This window comes from Symphalangus syndactylus, chromosome 7, assembly GCF_028878055.3.
Source record: "Symphalangus syndactylus isolate Jambi chromosome 7, NHGRI_mSymSyn1-v2.1_pri, whole genome shotgun sequence".
Classification (NCBI taxonomy): Eukaryota; Metazoa; Chordata; class Mammalia; order Primates; family Hylobatidae; genus Symphalangus; species Symphalangus syndactylus.
Window position 1 is genome coordinate 48,044,359 of NC_072429.2, and position 18,950 is coordinate 48,063,308.

Below are 18,950 nucleotides of genomic sequence, written 5' to 3' on the forward strand. Positions count from 1 at the left end.
GGAAGGATCACTTGAGTTTGAGAACAGCCTGCACAACATGGCAAAACTCCATCTCTACAAAAAATAAAAAAAATCTGTGAGGCATGGTGGTGCACCTGTGGTCCCAGCTACTCAGGAGGCTGAGGTGGGAGGATCATCTGAGCCTGGGAGGTCAAGACTTCAGTGAGCTGTGACTGCCACTGCACACCAGCCTAGGTGACAAAGTGAGTGCTTGTCTCAAAAAAAAAAAAGAAAGAAAAAAAAAGAGAAGTAAAGGCTCTATATTATGCCTAATCTTAGGCAATATTTTTTAAAACATCAGAGGCCAGGCATGGTGGCTCACACCTGTAATCCTAGCACTTTGGGAGGCTGAGGTGGGTGGATCACCTGAGGTCAGGAGTTCGAGACCAGCCTGGCCAACATGGCAAAACACTGTCTCTACTAAAAACTACAAAAGTCAGCCAGGCAGGCCGGGCGCAGTGGCTCACGCCTGTAATCCCAGCACTTTGGGAGGCCGGGGCAGATCACCAGGTCAGGAAATCGAGACCATCCTGGCTAAACAGGGTGAAACCCCGTCTCTACTAAAAATACAAAAAAATTAGCCGGGCGTGGTGGCTGGTGCCTGTAGTCCCAGCTATTTGGGAGGCTGAGGCAGGGGAATGGTGGGAACCCGGGAGGCAGAGGCTGCAGTGAGCAGAGATCGCACCACTGCACTCCAGCCTGGGCAACAGAGCGAGACTCCGTCTCCAAAAAAAAAAAAAAAAATAAGCCAGGCAGGGTGGTGGGCACCTGTAATCCCAGCTACTCAGGAGGCTGAGGCAGGCAGAATCGCTTGAACTGGGAGGCGGAGGCTGCAGTGAGCAGAGATCATGCCACTGCACTCCAGCGTAAGTGACAGAACAAGACTGTCTCAAAAAAAATAGGCCAGGCACGGTGGCTCACGCCTGTAATCTCAGCACTTTGGGAGGCCGAGGTGGGCAGATCACGAGGTCAGGAGTTCGAGACCAGCCTGACCAACATGGTGAAACCCCATCTCTTACTAAAAATACAAAAATTATGTGGGCGTGGTGGCACGTGTCTGTAATCCCAGCTGATCAGGAGGCTGAGGCAGGAGAATCACTTGAATCTGGGAGGTGGAGGTTGCAGTGAGCCGAAATTGTGCCACTGCACTCCAGTCTGGGTGAGAGAGAGAGACTCCATCTCAAAAATAAACAAATAAATTAAAAAAAATAGAGAAATAAGAAAAAATAATAAATAAAAAATAAAACATCAGGTTGGATAAAAGGAGAAAAGATATATTTTTTTTATTTTAAAGAAAGGACACAAATGGAAGGGGGCAGCCAATAATATGTAGAACAGTGCAGCAGCAATCCTAATAGGACAGAACATGAGATGGAATATAAGAAGGTTATACTAGGTGAGTTTCAAAGCCATACATAGAGCCAAACACCCACCCGCATCCACGATGATAGGAATGAACATGATGACACTGAGCAGCAGCACCTATGTAGGGAAAGCCTAGGGATTCTGACCAACTGTGAGCACAATGGGCATCATAGAGTGAGGCTGCTGCCCAAAAGGCTGAAGGCATCCTAGGATACACTGGGCAGTCTCCTTCCGGAATGATGACAGCCTCCACTGCTCTACCCTCATCCCCAGACCCCGGAACAGGTGTTCCGGGAGGGCTGGCCTTGAGTGAAGGGCATTCAGAGGAGAGCTGGGACAAAAATGAGCCTCTAAAAGGTTCAGGGAAATCATCTAGATCAACAAAAGTACAAGAGCCACGGAAGAATTTTTAACTTATTTATATTTATTTATTTATTTATTTATTTATTTATTTATTTATTTTGAGACGGAGTCTCTCTCTGTCGCCCAGACTAGAGTGCAGCGGCGCAATCTCTGCTCACTGCGACCTCCGCCTCCCGGGTTCAAGTGATTCTCCTGCCTCAGCCTCCCGAGTAGTTGGGATTACAGGCACCTGCCACCTCACCTGGCTAAGTTTTGTATTCTTAGTAGAGACAGGGTTTCACCATGTTGGCCAGGCTGGTCTCAAACTCCTGACCTCAGGCGATCTGCCTGCCTCAGCCTCCCAAAGTGCTGGGATTACAGGCATGATCCACCGCACTCAGCCTGAATTTTAAAATTTTTTAGTAGGCACATTAAAAAAGCAAAAAGGTACCAAAAATTATTTCAACATATAAGCAATATAAAAAATTATTACTGGGCTGGGCATAGTCGCTCACACCTGTAATCCCAGCACTCTGGGAGGCAAAGGCGGGCAAATCACTTGATCGAGATTGGGAGTTCAAGACTAGCCTGGCCAACATGCTGAAACCCCATCTCTTCTAAAAATACAATAATGGCCAGGCGTGACGTCAGGCACCTGTAATCCTAGCAACTTGAGAGGTTGAGGCAGAGAATCGCTTGAAACCGGGAGGCGGAGGTTGCAGTGAACCAAGATCATGTCATTGCACTCCAGCCTGGGCGACAGAGCAAGACTCTGTTTCCAAAAAAAAAAAAAAAAAAAAAAAAAAAAAAAAAAAAAAACCTTAGCTATTTTATATTCTTTTTCCATATTTTATATTCTTTTTCTATACCACATCTTGAAAATATGTAAGTATGTGTTAACCCAAAATATCTGAGATAGGTGTCAGTCAATTTAGAAAATTTACTTTGCCAAGGTTAAGGATGTGCCTGTGACACAGCCTCAGGAAGTCCTGTGCCCAAGATGCTTGGGGCACAGCTTGGTTTTATACATTTTAGGGAATCATGAGACATCAATCAATATATGTAAGATGTACACTGGTTCTGTCTAAAAGGCTGGACAACTCGAAGGAGGGAAGGGGCTTCTAGGTCATAGGTAGATAAGAGACAAAGAGTTGCATTCTTTTGAGTTTCTGATTCCCTCTCCAAAGGAAGCAATCAATCAGATATGCATTTATCTCCGCAGCAGAGAAATGACTTTGCAAAGAATGGGAGGCAGGTTTGTCTTAAGCAGTTCCCAGACTGACTTTCCCCTTTAGCTTAGTGATTTGGGGGTCCCAAGATTTATTTTCCTTTCACATATGAATCTTACGGTTTTTTGTTTTTGTGGTTGTTGTTATTTTATTTATTTATTTTTTGAGACGGCGTCTCGCTCTGTCACCCAGGCTGGAGTGCAGTGGCACAACCTCGGTTGACTGCAACCTCCACCTCCTGGGTTCAAGCAATTCTCCTGCCTTGCATACTGAGTAGCTGGGATTACAGGCGCCCGCCACCATGCCCAGCTAATTTTTGTATTTTTGGTAGAGATGGGGTTTCACCATGTAGCCAGGCTGGTCTCAAACTCCTGACCTCAAGTGATCTGCCTACCTCAGCCTCTCAAAGTGCTAGGATTACAGGCATGGGCCACCGCGCCCGGCCATTTATCTTATGTTTAAAGTACTTCTAATTCACATGTGTGTAATCAGCAAGCACATGGATAGGAGAGGTTCCCCAAAAAAAGGAGGTTGTGACTCCCCTCCCCTAACAGCCAGAGAATCTACCATACCAATTAAATATGCTGTCTCTGGAGGAAGAGTTTCCCACTGCTGAAGGATCCAAGAAAGACTACATGACAATAAACATCACAAGTGAAAGGGATTTACACACCAGACTAAGAACCTATGATTCTATGAGAAAGGACCACTCACTCTGGTGTGAAGAGATGGGATCAGATTCCCTGCGGAGAAGAAAAAACTTGACTCAGAAAAGAGAATCTCCAGGGAAAAGGAAAGCTCAAAGCAAATAACACCCAATAAGACAAGTGGTAAATCACTGGGTAACGACCATAAAAAGGATGGACATAAAGCTGCAGAAACAAACCTGCCCTGCCTTACCTCTTCCAGGTGGTGTTTATGACTCTGCAGCATGCTAAGCTGACCTGTGTAGTCAAGCTACCTAAAAATCATGCATTCCACATACCTTTAAGATGAGGAGGTATTATATAATTTGTCTGGTATGGTCTTTGTCCTGGATTCCTGTGAGGAAACCTCTGAATCTTTGGAATTTCAGTAGTAATGGAAGAATGTTATTCATGCATGGCAAGCCCTGATAGTTTCTGCTAAGGAGATTTCCTCAGGATAGGTGGCCAATCATGTGATTAGAGGACTGGGGCTTTCAGGGAAGGGGACTGGAGATTGAGTTCAACTATATCATTATTGGATCATCATGCCTTCGTAATGAAACCCCAATAAAAACTCTGAACACTGAAACTCAGTGGAGCTTCTGGTTGGTGCAACATCAATGTGAAAAGAGGATGATGAACCTTGATTTCATTGGGAGAGGCATAGAATCTCTGTATTTGAGACCTTCCCAGACTCCATCCTATGTGTCTCCTCATTTGGCTGGTCCTGATTAGTATCCTTTATAATAAAATATTCTATGAGTTGTTCTAGTGAATTACTGAAACCTGAGGTGGGTCATAGGAACCCCTCAGATTTGTACCTGGCTGGTCAGAAGTACAGGTGGCCTGGGGACCCCAGAACTTGCAGCTGGCATGTGAAGTGAGGGCAATCTTATTGGGGACCATGCCCTTAACCTGTGGGGTCTGCACTAACTTCTGGTGATTATCATCAGAACTATATTGCAGTATTTTAGGAGGAGCACTCAACCCAAACACATCTGGCAGACTTCTCAGTGGCTGCAGTATCTGAACCTCTCCTCTCTTGCCAGAGGCTTATCACCATCATCCCTGCCCAACTTTCATACAGCACTCTCACTTCCCTTACACTCCAGGGAAAATGGCAAATGGACCTTAAAACCAAAGTTGGCCTGTAGACATTTAATCCAGTTAGAAGAGAACAAGAAGAAATGAAGCAGTCAAGAAATTAACACTCACAATGAAATATTTTACCTTTGCTTAAAACAAGTCACTAACTAGTTCAAAGTGTTTCATTATAATACAAAAGTGGTAGTGGAGGAGAAGCCTTGTCACTGAAGAATAAAATTCTGCCATAAGTCAGGAATCTGAGGCTTCTACAACACTTTAAAAATTTACTTCCGGCCGGGCGCGGTGGCTCAAGCCTGTAATCCCAGCACTTTGGGAGGCCGAGGCGGGCGGATCACGAGGTCAGGAGATCGAGACCATCCTGGCTAACACAGTGAAACCCCATCTCTACTAAAAATACAAAAAATTAGCCGGACGTGTTGGCAGGCGCCTGTAGTCCCAGCTACTCGGGAGGCTGAGGCAGGAGAATGGCATGAACCCGGGAGGCGGAGCTTGCAGTGAGCCGAGATCGCGCCATTGCACTCCCGCCTGGGAGACAGAGCAAGACTCCGTCTCAAAAAAAAAAAAAAAAAAAAAAAAAAATTTTACTTCCTTTTCACGGACATATGCAATTATACATCCTAGTGTCTCTATTACCGTAAATGTAATTTAACTGTTTGCAGAATAGGAATACAAAGCCTATGGTTATGCCTCAAGCAATGAAAAGCCATGTGTCACTTAATGCATAGTTAATGTGTGGGGGTGTGAAGAGAAGAGAGGTTAGAAAGGGGTCAAAACTGAGCTGTGATGGGGAACACCAAACTCTCAGTTCTAGGGGGCCCTTGGTTAGCAGTGTTCAGAATTAAATGAAATACAATAAAATATATAAGCTTGGAAAAAGCTCCTGGAGCAAGGTCTCCAATACTTCCTGGCCCACTCAATGCTTCTAGTGGGGTGTTAGGCTGTCCACTAAGCAGTGAGCTTGAGTGCACAGTGCTCATTACTGGAGGGATGTAAGCCAGGTGAACTTAGGCAACTTACTTAACCTCTGTAAACCTGTTTCCTTACCTGAGAAATGTTGTGGGAAGTACACTGTACTTGCACATAGCTGATACACAGTAGGTGCTAAGCAAATGTCAGCTCTCTTAGGCTGGAGAGGCAGAGGATGGTGCAGCTGGCCCTAATAAAGGATGCTCCAATACAGACAATGACTGCCCTCTCTTCAGCTGCCACACTCAACCCTTCACCACGCTGGCACCCAAGGCCTTGGGCTGGCAGCATCCTTGCTTCCTACCATGCGGAAGAACTTTCTAATATGTATGCTACTTACAAGAGACTGGCTTCCTGAGCGCAATCTTTGTGTATCTGGAAGTTATACCTCATGCTGTCATGTGACTATTGCAAACAAGATTATGCTTAATGGAGACACAAAATCAAAGTCTTCTAATTTTAGTTTCAAATGCCAGAATCATTAACTTAAATAGCAGACTGACCTATGTATTCTGTACATAATGAATTCAGGTCAGAATAACACTTAATGTTCAAAGAAAACGATGTAAAATTAGTAATGCACGATGTGATTACTGATGTTTTCCTCGGAAAATTTTTATGGTATTAACATGGCCTAGCCAGGTGCAGTGGCTCACGCCTATAATCCTAGCGCTTTGGGAGGCCAAGGTAGGTAGATCACTTGAGGTCAGGAGTTTTGAGACCAGCCCCATCTCTACTAAAAAAAAAATACAAAAAAAATTAGCCAGGCATGGTGGCGGGTGCCTGTAATTCCAGCTACTCAGGAGGCTGAGGCAGGAGAATCGCTTGAACCCAGGAGGCAGAGATTGCAGTCAGCTGAGACTGCACCACTGCACTCCAGCCTGGGCGACACAGCAAGACTCAGTTTCAAAACAAACAAACAAAAACAAAACAAAACATGGCCTAATATCACTATAAATCCAAAAGTACGAGACACACATTTTACATAAGGTCCCATTTTCTGTTTTTACACAATGACCAGCTTACCATATGGTCTATGGAATATCTTTACCAAGTATTAGATGTTCTGCATTAAGATTACAAAATCAAATAACTTGAATATATGGTTATTTTGCATTCCATTTCCAAAATACAGCAATAATGAATAAATTAAGTAACATAATTTCAGTTAGCAAAAGGAGAAGTAAGCCTAACTTACCTGGGAATTAAGTCACGATTCACTCTTTCTTCTTGCCACCCTACAAACCAACTACTTACATACAGATTTCTACCAAGCAAATATAACTAATTAGCCCCATGTCAGGGCTCAGTTTCTTTACTTTTAAAACAAGACTGGTCTGAGTCTATGTCTCAGGCATAAAGCTAAGCATTGGACATACATCATCTCTTTAGGTCCCCAAAATAATCCCAAGATAGATATTATTAGTGTCCTAATTTTACACACAAGAAATGGCAATTGAGGAAGGTTAACTTGTCAGGATGCAAGCGCAGGCAGTGCGGTCCCTGAGCTCTGGCTCTTAGGCACTGTTGCTTTCTATCCTATCTTTTGAGTCTAGTCATGTCATGATTTATCTTTATTTGAATTAAGTGGAGACGTTAGGCTTCTAGGATAGGAACTGTTAGTATTTAATAATGTACATAATTAATGTAAAGTGACCAAAATGGTAGTTTTCCTTAGATGTTAAGTGATAATGAAAGACTATCATCTCAAACATGTTGTATGTTAAGTGAGCCCTTACAAATTTTAGCTGATTAAATAATGTGATTAAAACTCACCACACTTCACCAAGTTGCCTACAAGTCAATGAAACTGCCAATTCACTTACCTCAATCAGTTTGTTGGCATGTTCACGGAAAACTTGGGCATACTCCTTAACTTCTTTCTCATTTCCATTCTTTGCAGCTTCAATCAATACCAAAAGTGGAACATTGGTTTCCAGGAAAGAATCTGAAACGTGGTCCATGACAGCTTTGCGGAGCTAATGATTAAATTGTAAAAATTTGATTTTATTTCTACCAAAAAGGTATTAAATAGATGGCTTTTTATTCTCTTGTACACTTAAATCTAATGAAGCTTATGGTAGACTATGAGGACCCCTCGTGTAAGCCATGCAGTTACATAATCTGCAACACAGGAAACACATTATCATGGAGACAGTGGTTTACATTACTACAGTTACAGCATTTCAGCAACAGAATCTCAGTTTTTAAGACAATATCCTTTTTTCTTGGGAATTACAAAACTTAGGCTTACAACTTAATACAAAAGCTGAACTGAAAGCAACTCTGGGTTGAACTGGCACATAGCTTTGGAATATATATAATTAGCCTAATTGGCTAAATAAAAATAGAAGAGAGAAAAAAGAGCTATCTGGTTTATCTGAAAGGATTCACACACTATGAACCTTAAAATTTAAGGTTCTTGTTATAACCATTTCTGATACTGCTTCACCAAAAGGAAATTGAATAAAGATATATTCTATCTTTAATTTTGTTTTATATCAGACATAAGCAATAAAATATCTATCCATTACCTCTTAAAAATTGTCTGTATTACAACTTCTTAAGTCTTAATACATTGTTTTATAAAATCAACCCTAACTTCTTTAAAGACTAAAACTCAATTTGACTCTAAATGTTAATGGGGTCATTTATCATTAAAAGGTTCGATTTCTCTACTCTCTATTTACTAACTCAGAAAATTCAGCACCTCAAATATCTCTATACCTACCATATTTGGAACTGGAAATATTTCACCATGGATCTAAGGGAACTGCAAGTGTATAATGAGTATAGGGCAAGTCAAATAAATAACTGAAATTTCTGTCTCTATTGTACATAGCCAATACAACAAGATCCTTCAGGATTATTTTCACAGGTCTCCAAGTCATTTTAAATTTATTTTCCTACCTGTACATGCCTTTCACACTAGAGCTAACTTATTCAGTCCAACACAGTGAGACTGTATTATCCCATGTCTTCATGAAATTTGATTAGCCATTAAGAAGCATATTAGCAACAAAACAAAGATAGGCACTTTCTTGTGAAAATCCATCCTTTCTCTTACTAAAAAAATGTAAGGCCAGTGCTTATTAGGATTTTAATCAAAACTACAGAATAGAGAACTTAGAAAAACAATCAGCACTTTCGTCCAGATTACCTGTCTACGCAAGTCCCTGGTCTTCTTGGTCATTTTATCTATTGCAGAATTGAGTGCATCACTTCTTTCTTTACGTCCAGCCTGGATAAAAGGAAAAGAGATGAGCATTTTATTCATTTACAAAGAAATCTAATGATAGCCTATAGCCATTTGTGCTCATGTCAACATTGAAAAAACAGTACAACTTCTTAAACCCAAAGTTGGAAAATACTGGGGAGCAGAGGGGTGTTATGTGGCTTTATTCATAAAAACCCAACCTTACAATTCTTGGGCTCCACATTATCTGATGATTGGAATTGAGGGAGTTTTGCCAAAATAAGAGAAGCCAAGAGACAAAGAGCTTTGCTTAAAAGTTTGGCTTTTAAAAATTAAATTTGTATTTTAACTCAAGGTTCAGCATACACCAATTTTATTAATGAAGCAGCTCTCCTTGAACTGCAGCAAGAACAGGGTACACCTGATTTTGATGAACTCTGAGATTTGAAGAATGTCAAGATGTGAAAAATGGGACCTGGCACTGAAACAATGTGAAGCAACAAATTTAAAAACTAAGATGTACCTGATAGGTCAGAGCTAATAATGTTTATTATGCAGCTCAAATCATAATGCTTTGTAGGATTACTTTGGTCACTTAAAAAAAATCCTAGGCTAAGCTTTAATGCAGTTATATTGCACAGAAAAGAACACACTAGTCACTCTTGAAGTGGTATGTAAAACAGCATTTCTTCAGAGGTCAAAGTGTTGAGTCAAGATTTGCCAGGGTAACATTCTAAGCAGAATCAAATGGAATAAAATAGATAGCAGTTGAAAGAAAAGAGACAAACGTCTTTTTTTAAATCCCAGGTGGAGATTGTTGTGTCCCTGGAAATGCCTACATCATGTAGGTTAAACTATAAAGTATATATAAAGTATATTAAAAGCTTGTTTTCACAAAACAAATACGGTTCTTTCTGAAAAACATGTCAGCAAATAATAGGAGAGACACAAATGAACAAACGAATTTAGCCCAATGTTCTCCCTTTGGATGTCCTCAAGACATTTTGGTATGGGTATACTCTTAGTACACAAGCCAGTAGAGCAGATGAATGGTTAGCAATGGGGAGATCTGTTTACTAAGTGCCTTTAATGTACATTTTTTATTCACTTTATCTCTTATCCCTTACCTGTCAATTGGGGAAAATGCCACCTATCTCTCTATGGACTATTAGAAATATTGAGGGATATAGGTTATTTAGCAAAGGGCAGAAAGGAAACAACGGGGAATAGTAAGAGTTGAAATACAAGTAAAATTGATGTGGTCACTATCAAATCTGGTTATGGTCTCATTCCTTAAGCCTTTCCCCCTAACCCTCTTGTACTGCCAACAAAATTAAGTATTCCATTAATACTGATGGGGAGGAGAGGTCTCAACGAAAACGCATTCAAATAGGAAGATTTCTACCTGCAGGAATAAACTGATTTATTCAGGGTCATGAATGTCAACCAATCAAACTGAATGGACCCCCTTCTCAGCCAGGGAATTCCAAAGTAAACTTGAAAAACTAGTTTAGGCCATCATGGGAAGGAGGGAGTTGGATGTGCCTCATTATACTCTCCTCCCTTTGGAATTCAGGCACAACTGACCAGCACTAACATTAAAACAGAGATCTAAGACTGACAAAGCAGATTATTTGTAGCAATAAGATACCAAATTCCAACTGGACTCTATTATAACATCACATGACAGATAGCAGGCCCTGAAAGAAATCCAACTATTTTACCCCAAAATGTATTTCTCTGAAATATTAATATTTTGAAATGGCCCTGCAAATTAGTCACTTTTGGGGAAAATGTACATTCTGTAGAGAATCTCCTTCTCTTTCTAGGTTTTTTCCTGATTTAGGAGAAATTTAACTAAGAAATCTGGCACTTTTTAGGATCTGATTTGCCATCTAATATTTGAAGCCTACTACCTGGAGGCTTCATCTACATAACAAGAACCTTGGCTTCCCGCCCCCATTTATCTTAACTACAAACATTTCTTTCTGCCGACTTCAGCTCTTCAGGGAGAGCTTAATCCTTTCAACTAACTGCCATCAGGAAATCTTTGAATCCACCTATGACCTGGAAGCCCCCCTCCAACCCTTTCAAACTGTCCAGGCTTTCAGGACCAAACCAATGTACACCTCACATGTATTGATTAATGTCTACCTATAAATTCTGTCCCCCTAAAATGTATAAAATCAAGGTATGACCCAACCACCTTGGGAATATGTTCTTGAGACTGTGCCTAGGGCCTCGGCCACTCATATTGAGCCCTAGAATATTTATTTGTTCAAACATTCTACAGAGTTTCACTCTTTCTTGTTGACATTAGTCAGCTTGAGACATGCAATTATTTACTGACAATCTTAAAGCTCAAAATACCAGGATCTAAGACAAACTGAATCACAATCAAACTGACTTCATAATTAATGCTTTAGTCAGGAAAGTCTCAGCATATTCCTTAAGATACTCAAGCACTCACTTCAAGAAAATTTCTCTAAATAAACCCGGTAAAGTTTGCCATTGTTCCTAGCCACATTTTTCTGGTGTTTCTAATAGATCATTTGTTCTAGAAAACACTTAGAATCTGAAACCCAAAGGTTGAGCATGTAGACTTCATGAAAGCCCAATCCCCTACAACCTGAAATGCCCAAAATTTTCTCAATTTGAGTAAAAAGATTTACTGTTCAAGTTATGTAAAACCAAATCCTTGAACTTGACTTTTGAAAGAATTACAGTCACACAGCAAAATTCACTTTAAGATGCAATGCAGCCCACACCATGAATCTGTTAATTCTGTCTTTGTCAAACTACCCAAAAAGTCAATTTGTCTTTCTTGTTACTGCAGGAAATAGAGGTTTATGCCTCATTAATCAGAAGGGGGGCAGTTTAGGAGCAGTTATTTACTAAGCCCTTTAAGTTATACTAGACAGACCATTTTAAAATCACAGTATCATTTTAGAAAAATATAGTCCAAATAGCAAGTTTAGGGTAGCAATCATTTAAAATGTAATAGAGATGAGTACACACAGACACACTCACAACCTTAACACTGAGCTTGAGGAAAATATAAAGCTTGCTCATCTTAAAACAAGATTCTGCTGGGTGCGGTGGCTCACGCCTGTAATCCTGACACTTTGGGAGGCTGAGGCGGGTGGATAGCCTGAGGTCAGGAGTCTGAGACCTTTAGCCTCAAAGCTGAAACCTTTGGTTTCAGCCTGACCAATATGGTGAAATCCCGTCTCTACTAAAATTACAAAATTACAAAAATCAGCCAGGCGTGGTGGCGTGTGCCTGTAATCCCAGCTACTCGGGAGGCTGAGACAGGAGAATCCCTTGAACCCGGGAGGCAGAGGTTGCAGTGAGCCGAGATTGCGCCATTGCACTCCAGCCTGGGTGACAAAGCGAGACTCCGTCTCAAAAAACAAACAAACAAAAACAAGATTCTACTTCTTTTGAGATTAAAGTTATGATTTTTTATTTCTAGCATTAACTGAACAAAAATTAAGTTACTCAAACATAACCTTAGGAAAAGCAACCCTGTAGCATATAACTATTACTGGAAGTAGTGAGGAAACTTTTTACTAAAACCCTTGTCAGTTTGGAAGGGATGAAATATGTTCCTGGCATTGCTGGTGGCATCTCAAGGCACATTTTAGTCCCTAAATGAAAAGGCAAAAGTTTGCAGGTGAACCTACAAAAAAGCTACTCAACCTGACTGCACGAAACAAGTATCATCCCACCATATTTCTTAGATAAAAAATGCTCTAAATTGAAAGATCCACATAATCTCTTCTGCCAAACAAAGGCTTTCTTTTCTCCTTCTTCTACACATTCTCCCTAGGGAAACTGGTCATTCCTACTGCTTTAATGAACCTATGGTCACTCTGCCATCTTCCATGCTGACCCACACACATACATTTTTGTTCTTCAGACATGTCATGCTCTCTCTCACCTAACTAAAATACTCTTCTCCCCTCCTTCCAACTCCTACCCATCGTTCAGATGAGAAACTACTTCCTTGTGGAAGCTTCCACCAGCCAACCTCAGCCCTAAATTCAAGTTCAGTGTCCCCACAGAATGCTCCCACACCATCTCATGTTTCCTCTCAAAGACCTTCTCAAATCATACCTTAGGATAATTACCTGTTGACTTGTCTGTCTCCCATTGGACATGAATGAAATGAGAAACCAATAACCAATTAGAGACATGTTTAAAAGATATAGGACTTCATGTGTAATCTATGTGGCAAGTCATCAGTCTCTGCTTGTCACTAGTTAGAATATAAGACTTCAAATAAACCTCTGCTTTCTATCCTCATTTTAATCTAGGGTAAGCCTGAGTAGAGGAGGGTGAAATACAGTGTTTTAACCCTTAACATTTAAAGACTGTTTAAAAAGGTAACAAACAGGGAGGTCTGATTAGTTTAACAGGAAGATCTAGTTAGATAAAATACCTCCTCCGCCATTAGAAAATTCAATAACAACAACAACAAACAATGAATTATGGCATTTTACAAGACCAAGTAAGAATCAGCATTGAAGCTTCTTCTACCCAAGACAATAAAAAAGAGAACTGGGGCTGTCATCCATACAGTAGAGACTTTCAATAAAGCAAGAGATGAAGATCTTGAGAAAGGAAGTGATAACCAAGCTGTTGCTCACAACCAAGAAAGTTTCTGAGAGGAAAGAGAACTTTAAAGAGAATTATCAAGAAAAATGTTTGAAAACTAAGGGAAACTAGCAGCTTTTAGGGAGTCAATACATGTCTTCATGAGTAGGGCTAAAAGGCTTGCTGTGGGCTGGGCAACACAGTGTCGTACAACATACATTAATGAATAACAGGAGAAGCAATTTGACCTTGGTTGTTCTACCTGGCCCACAAATGGCTGGTGGGCTCTGCCTAAGCTGAACATGTAACAGTTGCTGGGAGTGCTTTATGCAAAGCTCAATAATAGATCAATTTTAGAATACGATGATTATATAGTCCTGTATTCCTAAATTCTTTTCAAAGAGTGCCCTCTTCTTAAATTACAAAGAGCAGAACGGACACTGACAAACGCAACAAGCATCAAGATAAGCTCTCAAGGAGGAGAGTCTTACCTCACTGCTCCCTCCAGCCTCAGGAAGCCCCTTTCAGCAATGTGCAATACAAGGAGGAATCAACATCTCAGCTGCAGACAGAATGCTGACATGCTGCTATAAACCTTACAGAGTAAGAAATGATCTTGTTCTCTTTGGGCCAAATTTTTATGAATTTTCTTTGCATTAACGACATCACATATTCACTGTGTGTATTTTTTCCTTGCCATATCACTTGTCACTGCCCTTCCAGCCCAGAACCTTTTAAGAGGGTTCTCAGATGATGGTTTCCAAGCTTCATCAACCTTAAGTGCTAGCATATAGCCAACAAACATGCAAACTAACCCCTTAAATTTAGACAACTGGGTCAGAGAGCCCACTAAAATTGAACGATTCTTCAAGTATGAATGGGTATCTTACCTCTTAATTCTATCCTGTGCAAACAGCTTTGTATAGCCCCTTGGGCCATCTATGTAGGTAATACATCTACATCAAAAGCTACTCAGAAATGCAGAGAGGAGAAAGGAAGGACAACCCCAAACTTGGCTATGTATTTCAGAATAAAAGATGAAGCATGCTACACAGAGAGGAAAGGGGAAACATGAACACAATGAAATGAAGCCACTAGCAGAAGAAGAGTTTTTAAAAAAGGCGGGGGCGGGGTGTTGCCATAAAAATTTCAGTCTATGCTTTAATCAACACTTCAAGATGGTCTGGGCATGGCGGTTCATGCCTGTAATCCCAACGACTTGGGAGGCTGAGGTGGGAGGACAGCTTGAGCCCAGGAGTTCAAGACCAGCCTAGGCAACATGATGAAACCCTGTCTCTATGAAAAATTAGCCAGGCATGGTGGTATACACCTGTAGTCCCAGTTATCTGGGAGGCTAAGGAGGGAGATCAATGGAGCCTGGGAGGTTACGCCACTGCACTCCAACCTGGGCAACAGAGTGAGACCTTGTCTCAAAAACAAATGAACAAACACAAAAACTTCAAGATAGATTCTGTTATTTTTGTTTTGATGTCTATAATAGGAGAAATAAAACATCTTAATAGTATAAACATTCATCTGTCCAAACTTCAATGGAAGATCTTCCATAACCTAATGCCCAACTTAGATGCACTGCTCCAAGATACCTTGCTGAATTATCTAGCCCTGGGCACAAAATACAAGGGAAGCAGGTCGTCAAATGATTCTGACCCCAAAACTTCCCCAACAGCAACAACTGCCGGAGTGCACATGTATCCAAAACTAGAAAGCTATGTCCCACAATGTGTAAGGTGCATCCAAAGAAACACTGCTTACCATTGTTAGTGTAACCAGAATCCCTTTCTACTGCTTTCTCAGTTGTGTTTACTAAGAAGGTGACAAAAGGACTTTAAAAATCAAAATCAGCTGGCATCGTGGTTGACACCTGTAATCCTAGAAACTTTGGGAGGCCAAGGTGAGAGGATCTCTTGAAGCCAGGAGTTCGAGACCAGCCTAGGCAACACAGTGAGACCCTGTCTCCACACAAAAAAATTATTTAATTAGCTGGGTATGGTGGCATGTGCCTGTAGTCCTAGCTACTCTGGAGGATCACTTGAACCAGGAGTTCAAGGTTACCATGAACTATGATCGTGCCTCTGCACTCCAGCCTGAGTGAAAGAGTGAAAACACTGTCTTTAAAAAAAAAAAAAAAAAAAAAAAAAAACAAACACACACACACAACAACAAAATAAAATCAACAGAAGGCAGGGATGGAGACAAGGATCCAGGCAGAAATGGAGATTCTGGTAGTCTAATGTAGACACTCTACTATTGAAAGGTTCCCTTCTCCTTCAAAAAAAGACAAGCTAGTAAAACCCACTTACTCTAATACAAGTCTGGCTACAACATAAGCCTAAGTATGTGGTTGCCAGTTAACACCTTAAAAGGTTCTTAGCAGAGGACATAAGACCCACAACATCTAGGACCTCCACCCTAAAAATGGCTTTTGTTTTTTTTTTTAAAGACGGAGTCTCACTCTGTCACCCAGGCTGCCACCTGGTTCAAGCGATTCTCCTGCCCCAGCTTCCTGAGTAGCTAGGATTACAGGCTCCTGTCACCGTGCCCAGCTGATTTTTGTATGTTCGGTAGAGATGGGATTTCACCATCTTGGCCGGGCTGGTCTTGAACTCCTGACCTCGTGCTCCACCCACTCTGGCCTCCCAAAGTGCTGAGATTACAGGCTACCACTGTGCCTGGCCAGCTATCATTTTTTTTAAAAGCAGGGATTGAGACTGCCAGCAACAAGGTTTATTTTAACATGCTCCTCCAAAACACCTCTGGGCAACACTTTGGTGCCAGGGCATACACAATTTTTGGAGCTGGGTATGATGAAAGAAACATTTGCCTTTTTAGCATAAAGCAAATATAAAGCTCCCTCTCTACCCTCCCTCCCACAGAAGAACAGGAAATTTCATGAATATATCTGTACATTTGCTTCTCCAAGTAGGGGAATAACTCTCCCTCATCAGCAATACATATGAAAAGCGAACTCTCATGTGGAGGAATGCAGACAACTACAGCCATCTAAGCCCTGACACTTGACTCACTTAATTTGCTTAAAACCATTTACAGAGAGGAGACGGGTTAGATTTTACTTCTCCTTTGCCTTATCATGAACATCTAAAGCAGTGAAAATTGAAACAGATCATATGTACAGTACCTTCCAGAAGTAGTATTGCCACTTTAAGTCAAAGGCGTATGTTTGCAGAAGAAAGCTGCTCTATAGCGAAACCAAGAGAAAGTTTAGAAAGCCCTTTTAGCTAAAGAAAGATAAAGACCAAAAAATGATACAAAATTCCATCAATGGGAACTCTGCACTCTACCAATTTACTTTTAAGGCAAACTCCATGTCTTCTTTGGTTCCACAGCCTGAACCTCCTGAACCCAAAGAGTGCGCAGGTGAGAAAGATGGCTGGTGACCTGGAAGGGGCTGTGCTCTCTGGGCACCATGATACTGCAAGCATTACTGCCCACTTCCTTAGAGGCCTTCAAAAAATAATTACTCTTGATTGCACTGATGCTTCTCTGGGCAATTTTCCTTGCCCACAAATCTGTTATAATAGTACTGAGATAATATAATTTAAGTAGTCTCCATTTATTAGTATTTAAGAAGGTAGGCCAAGCAGACTAAAAAGCAAGAGTTTAAGGGCAAGGAGATGCTTTTCCTTCTGCATGTTAACACACAACTCATTCCTAATCGTGGTGGCTCTAATCCAACTGACTAAAATGCTTTTCTCCCCAAGGAACTAAAGTGGTTACTTGAGAGAAGAGTTTAATCCGCTTCTTCTGCGTGGCAAAGGGTTTTTTCATCAGAAGGCAGCTGACTTCAGTAAGGGCATTTACAACATCCCAAGGGCTTATTTTCATTTAAGAAATTTAAGAGACCACTCCTATGAGACTACTGTCTTTAAAACTTTTGGGGGCAAGTTCCTGTAGAACAGTAGCTCTGAAACCTAGGGTGAGAGACCCTGTAGGAATCGGACTCAACCTTATCCACAGAAAAATGAACAAGCAAAAAAATTTCACAAGACAGTTTATGGAACCAGGTTAAGAAGTTCTAGCCTACTGAGAGAGACTATAGAAAGGATTAAGGTCAGAGGGGGAGCAGCATTCCCGGGGTGTAAACCAGGACTTGTTTCCTTCCCTTCTTTAACGAGCAAGAAGGAACAAAGAGGACGTACTAGTGCAGGCTCATTGCTAAGGACTCAAGAGTCTGCTCACTGGCAACTTTGGCTTGGGAATTTCCATTCAGCCTACAAAATTTGTCTAAGAGCCACAATGCTGATCTCATCTTCTTTGCTGCCTCTGTCCCTTCACAGGTGTCAGACCTGCCCTGTGGTATGAAGACTCTCAGAGCATTCCTGCTGCCTTCTGTCTCCCTTTGTACTTCGTAGGCATTTTTTCCTCTTGTACTTCTAATCCTATCTTGGGATCACTTCTAGGAGGACTCAAACCACACACCTGCACTGCTGCAGTTTTCATAGCACGTTTACACAGAGCCCTAAGGAAGGGACCTTGGAGTCTCACAGCTCTCACTCCAGTACAACACTACAACAGAAAAATTTTACCCAAGACAATTACTTCTTAGATCTGCCCAGTGGGATGAATCCCTCAGAACCAAAAAGGCCAACGATGTTCTTGTTTCACAGACACCATCAGTAGTTTTAAAGATGTTTGTCCTTAGGTCTGAGACAAGACCCACAAAGGATAAGTGCCAATGATATGGGAGAAATAGGTATGTTGGGTCAAATCAATAAGGCAAGATGTAGAAAAGGCTTTAACCTTTGTCAGGCCTGAAAATATAACACTGATTCATCTAGAAACATCTTTTGCATTTATATACCACTAAACATGGAGCTATACATCCATAACTGAGGTCTGAAAAGTGAAGACACCATTCAACAGGGAGAAACTGGAGTTAGGGCAAGCAAAATCAAGCCAAAACAAGCCAAAACAAACATCTCAGTCCAAAGCATGAGTGACCTTTTGTATTCATAAGACAGGTTCTAACAACAGCAGTAGGCTCAGTTAAGTCAGCCACTGGGAACTAGTGTGCAAATGCTCTATTATTTCAGTGTCACAACCACCAACCTCAGTACCAGCGCAAGTTTTTAGTTACGGAGTAGGTGAGATTCTGAGGTAAAATACAAGAGACCATGTCAGAATCCAGCTACACGGTATCACTTGTCCTAAATCATCTCTGCTTCACTGCTAAAGCTTAGGGCATGTGCATTAAAATGACTGTATCAACCTGCCTTGTCCTCCCAGGAGGACATTTAAAGATCAACTCAGCAGTATTTTTCAATCAGTATGGCGACAAAACATTGTTATAAAATAGGAGAAAGAAAGAGAAATCCTTTTAGAGTTAGAGTTCCCCTGAAATTCTCAAAGAAAAAAATAACCACATGCTTTGTTTTGCAAGCTTCCCCTCCCCCTTTATTCTTGGTTTATAATGTTAAGCTC

The 18,950-nt window shown here is 41.1% G+C and overlaps 1 protein-coding gene across 9 annotated transcripts in view; it reads right to left on the reverse strand.

Moving 5' to 3' along the window:
* CTNNA1 (catenin alpha 1) overlaps nucleotides 1-18,950 on the reverse strand; it is a 183,998-nt gene that overhangs the window by 40,531 nt on the left and 124,517 nt on the right. For all 9 annotated transcript variants that reach the window (XM_055286068.2, XM_055286071.2, XM_055286069.2 and 6 more), the window contains 2 exons: nucleotides 8,856-8,936; nucleotides 7,522-7,674 (listed from right to left, as the gene is read on the reverse strand). In XM_055286068.2, coding sequence (XP_055142043.1) covers nucleotides 7,522-7,674; nucleotides 8,856-8,936 — 234 coding nt within the window. The remainder of the gene's footprint in view (nucleotides 1-7,521; nucleotides 7,675-8,855; nucleotides 8,937-18,950) is intronic.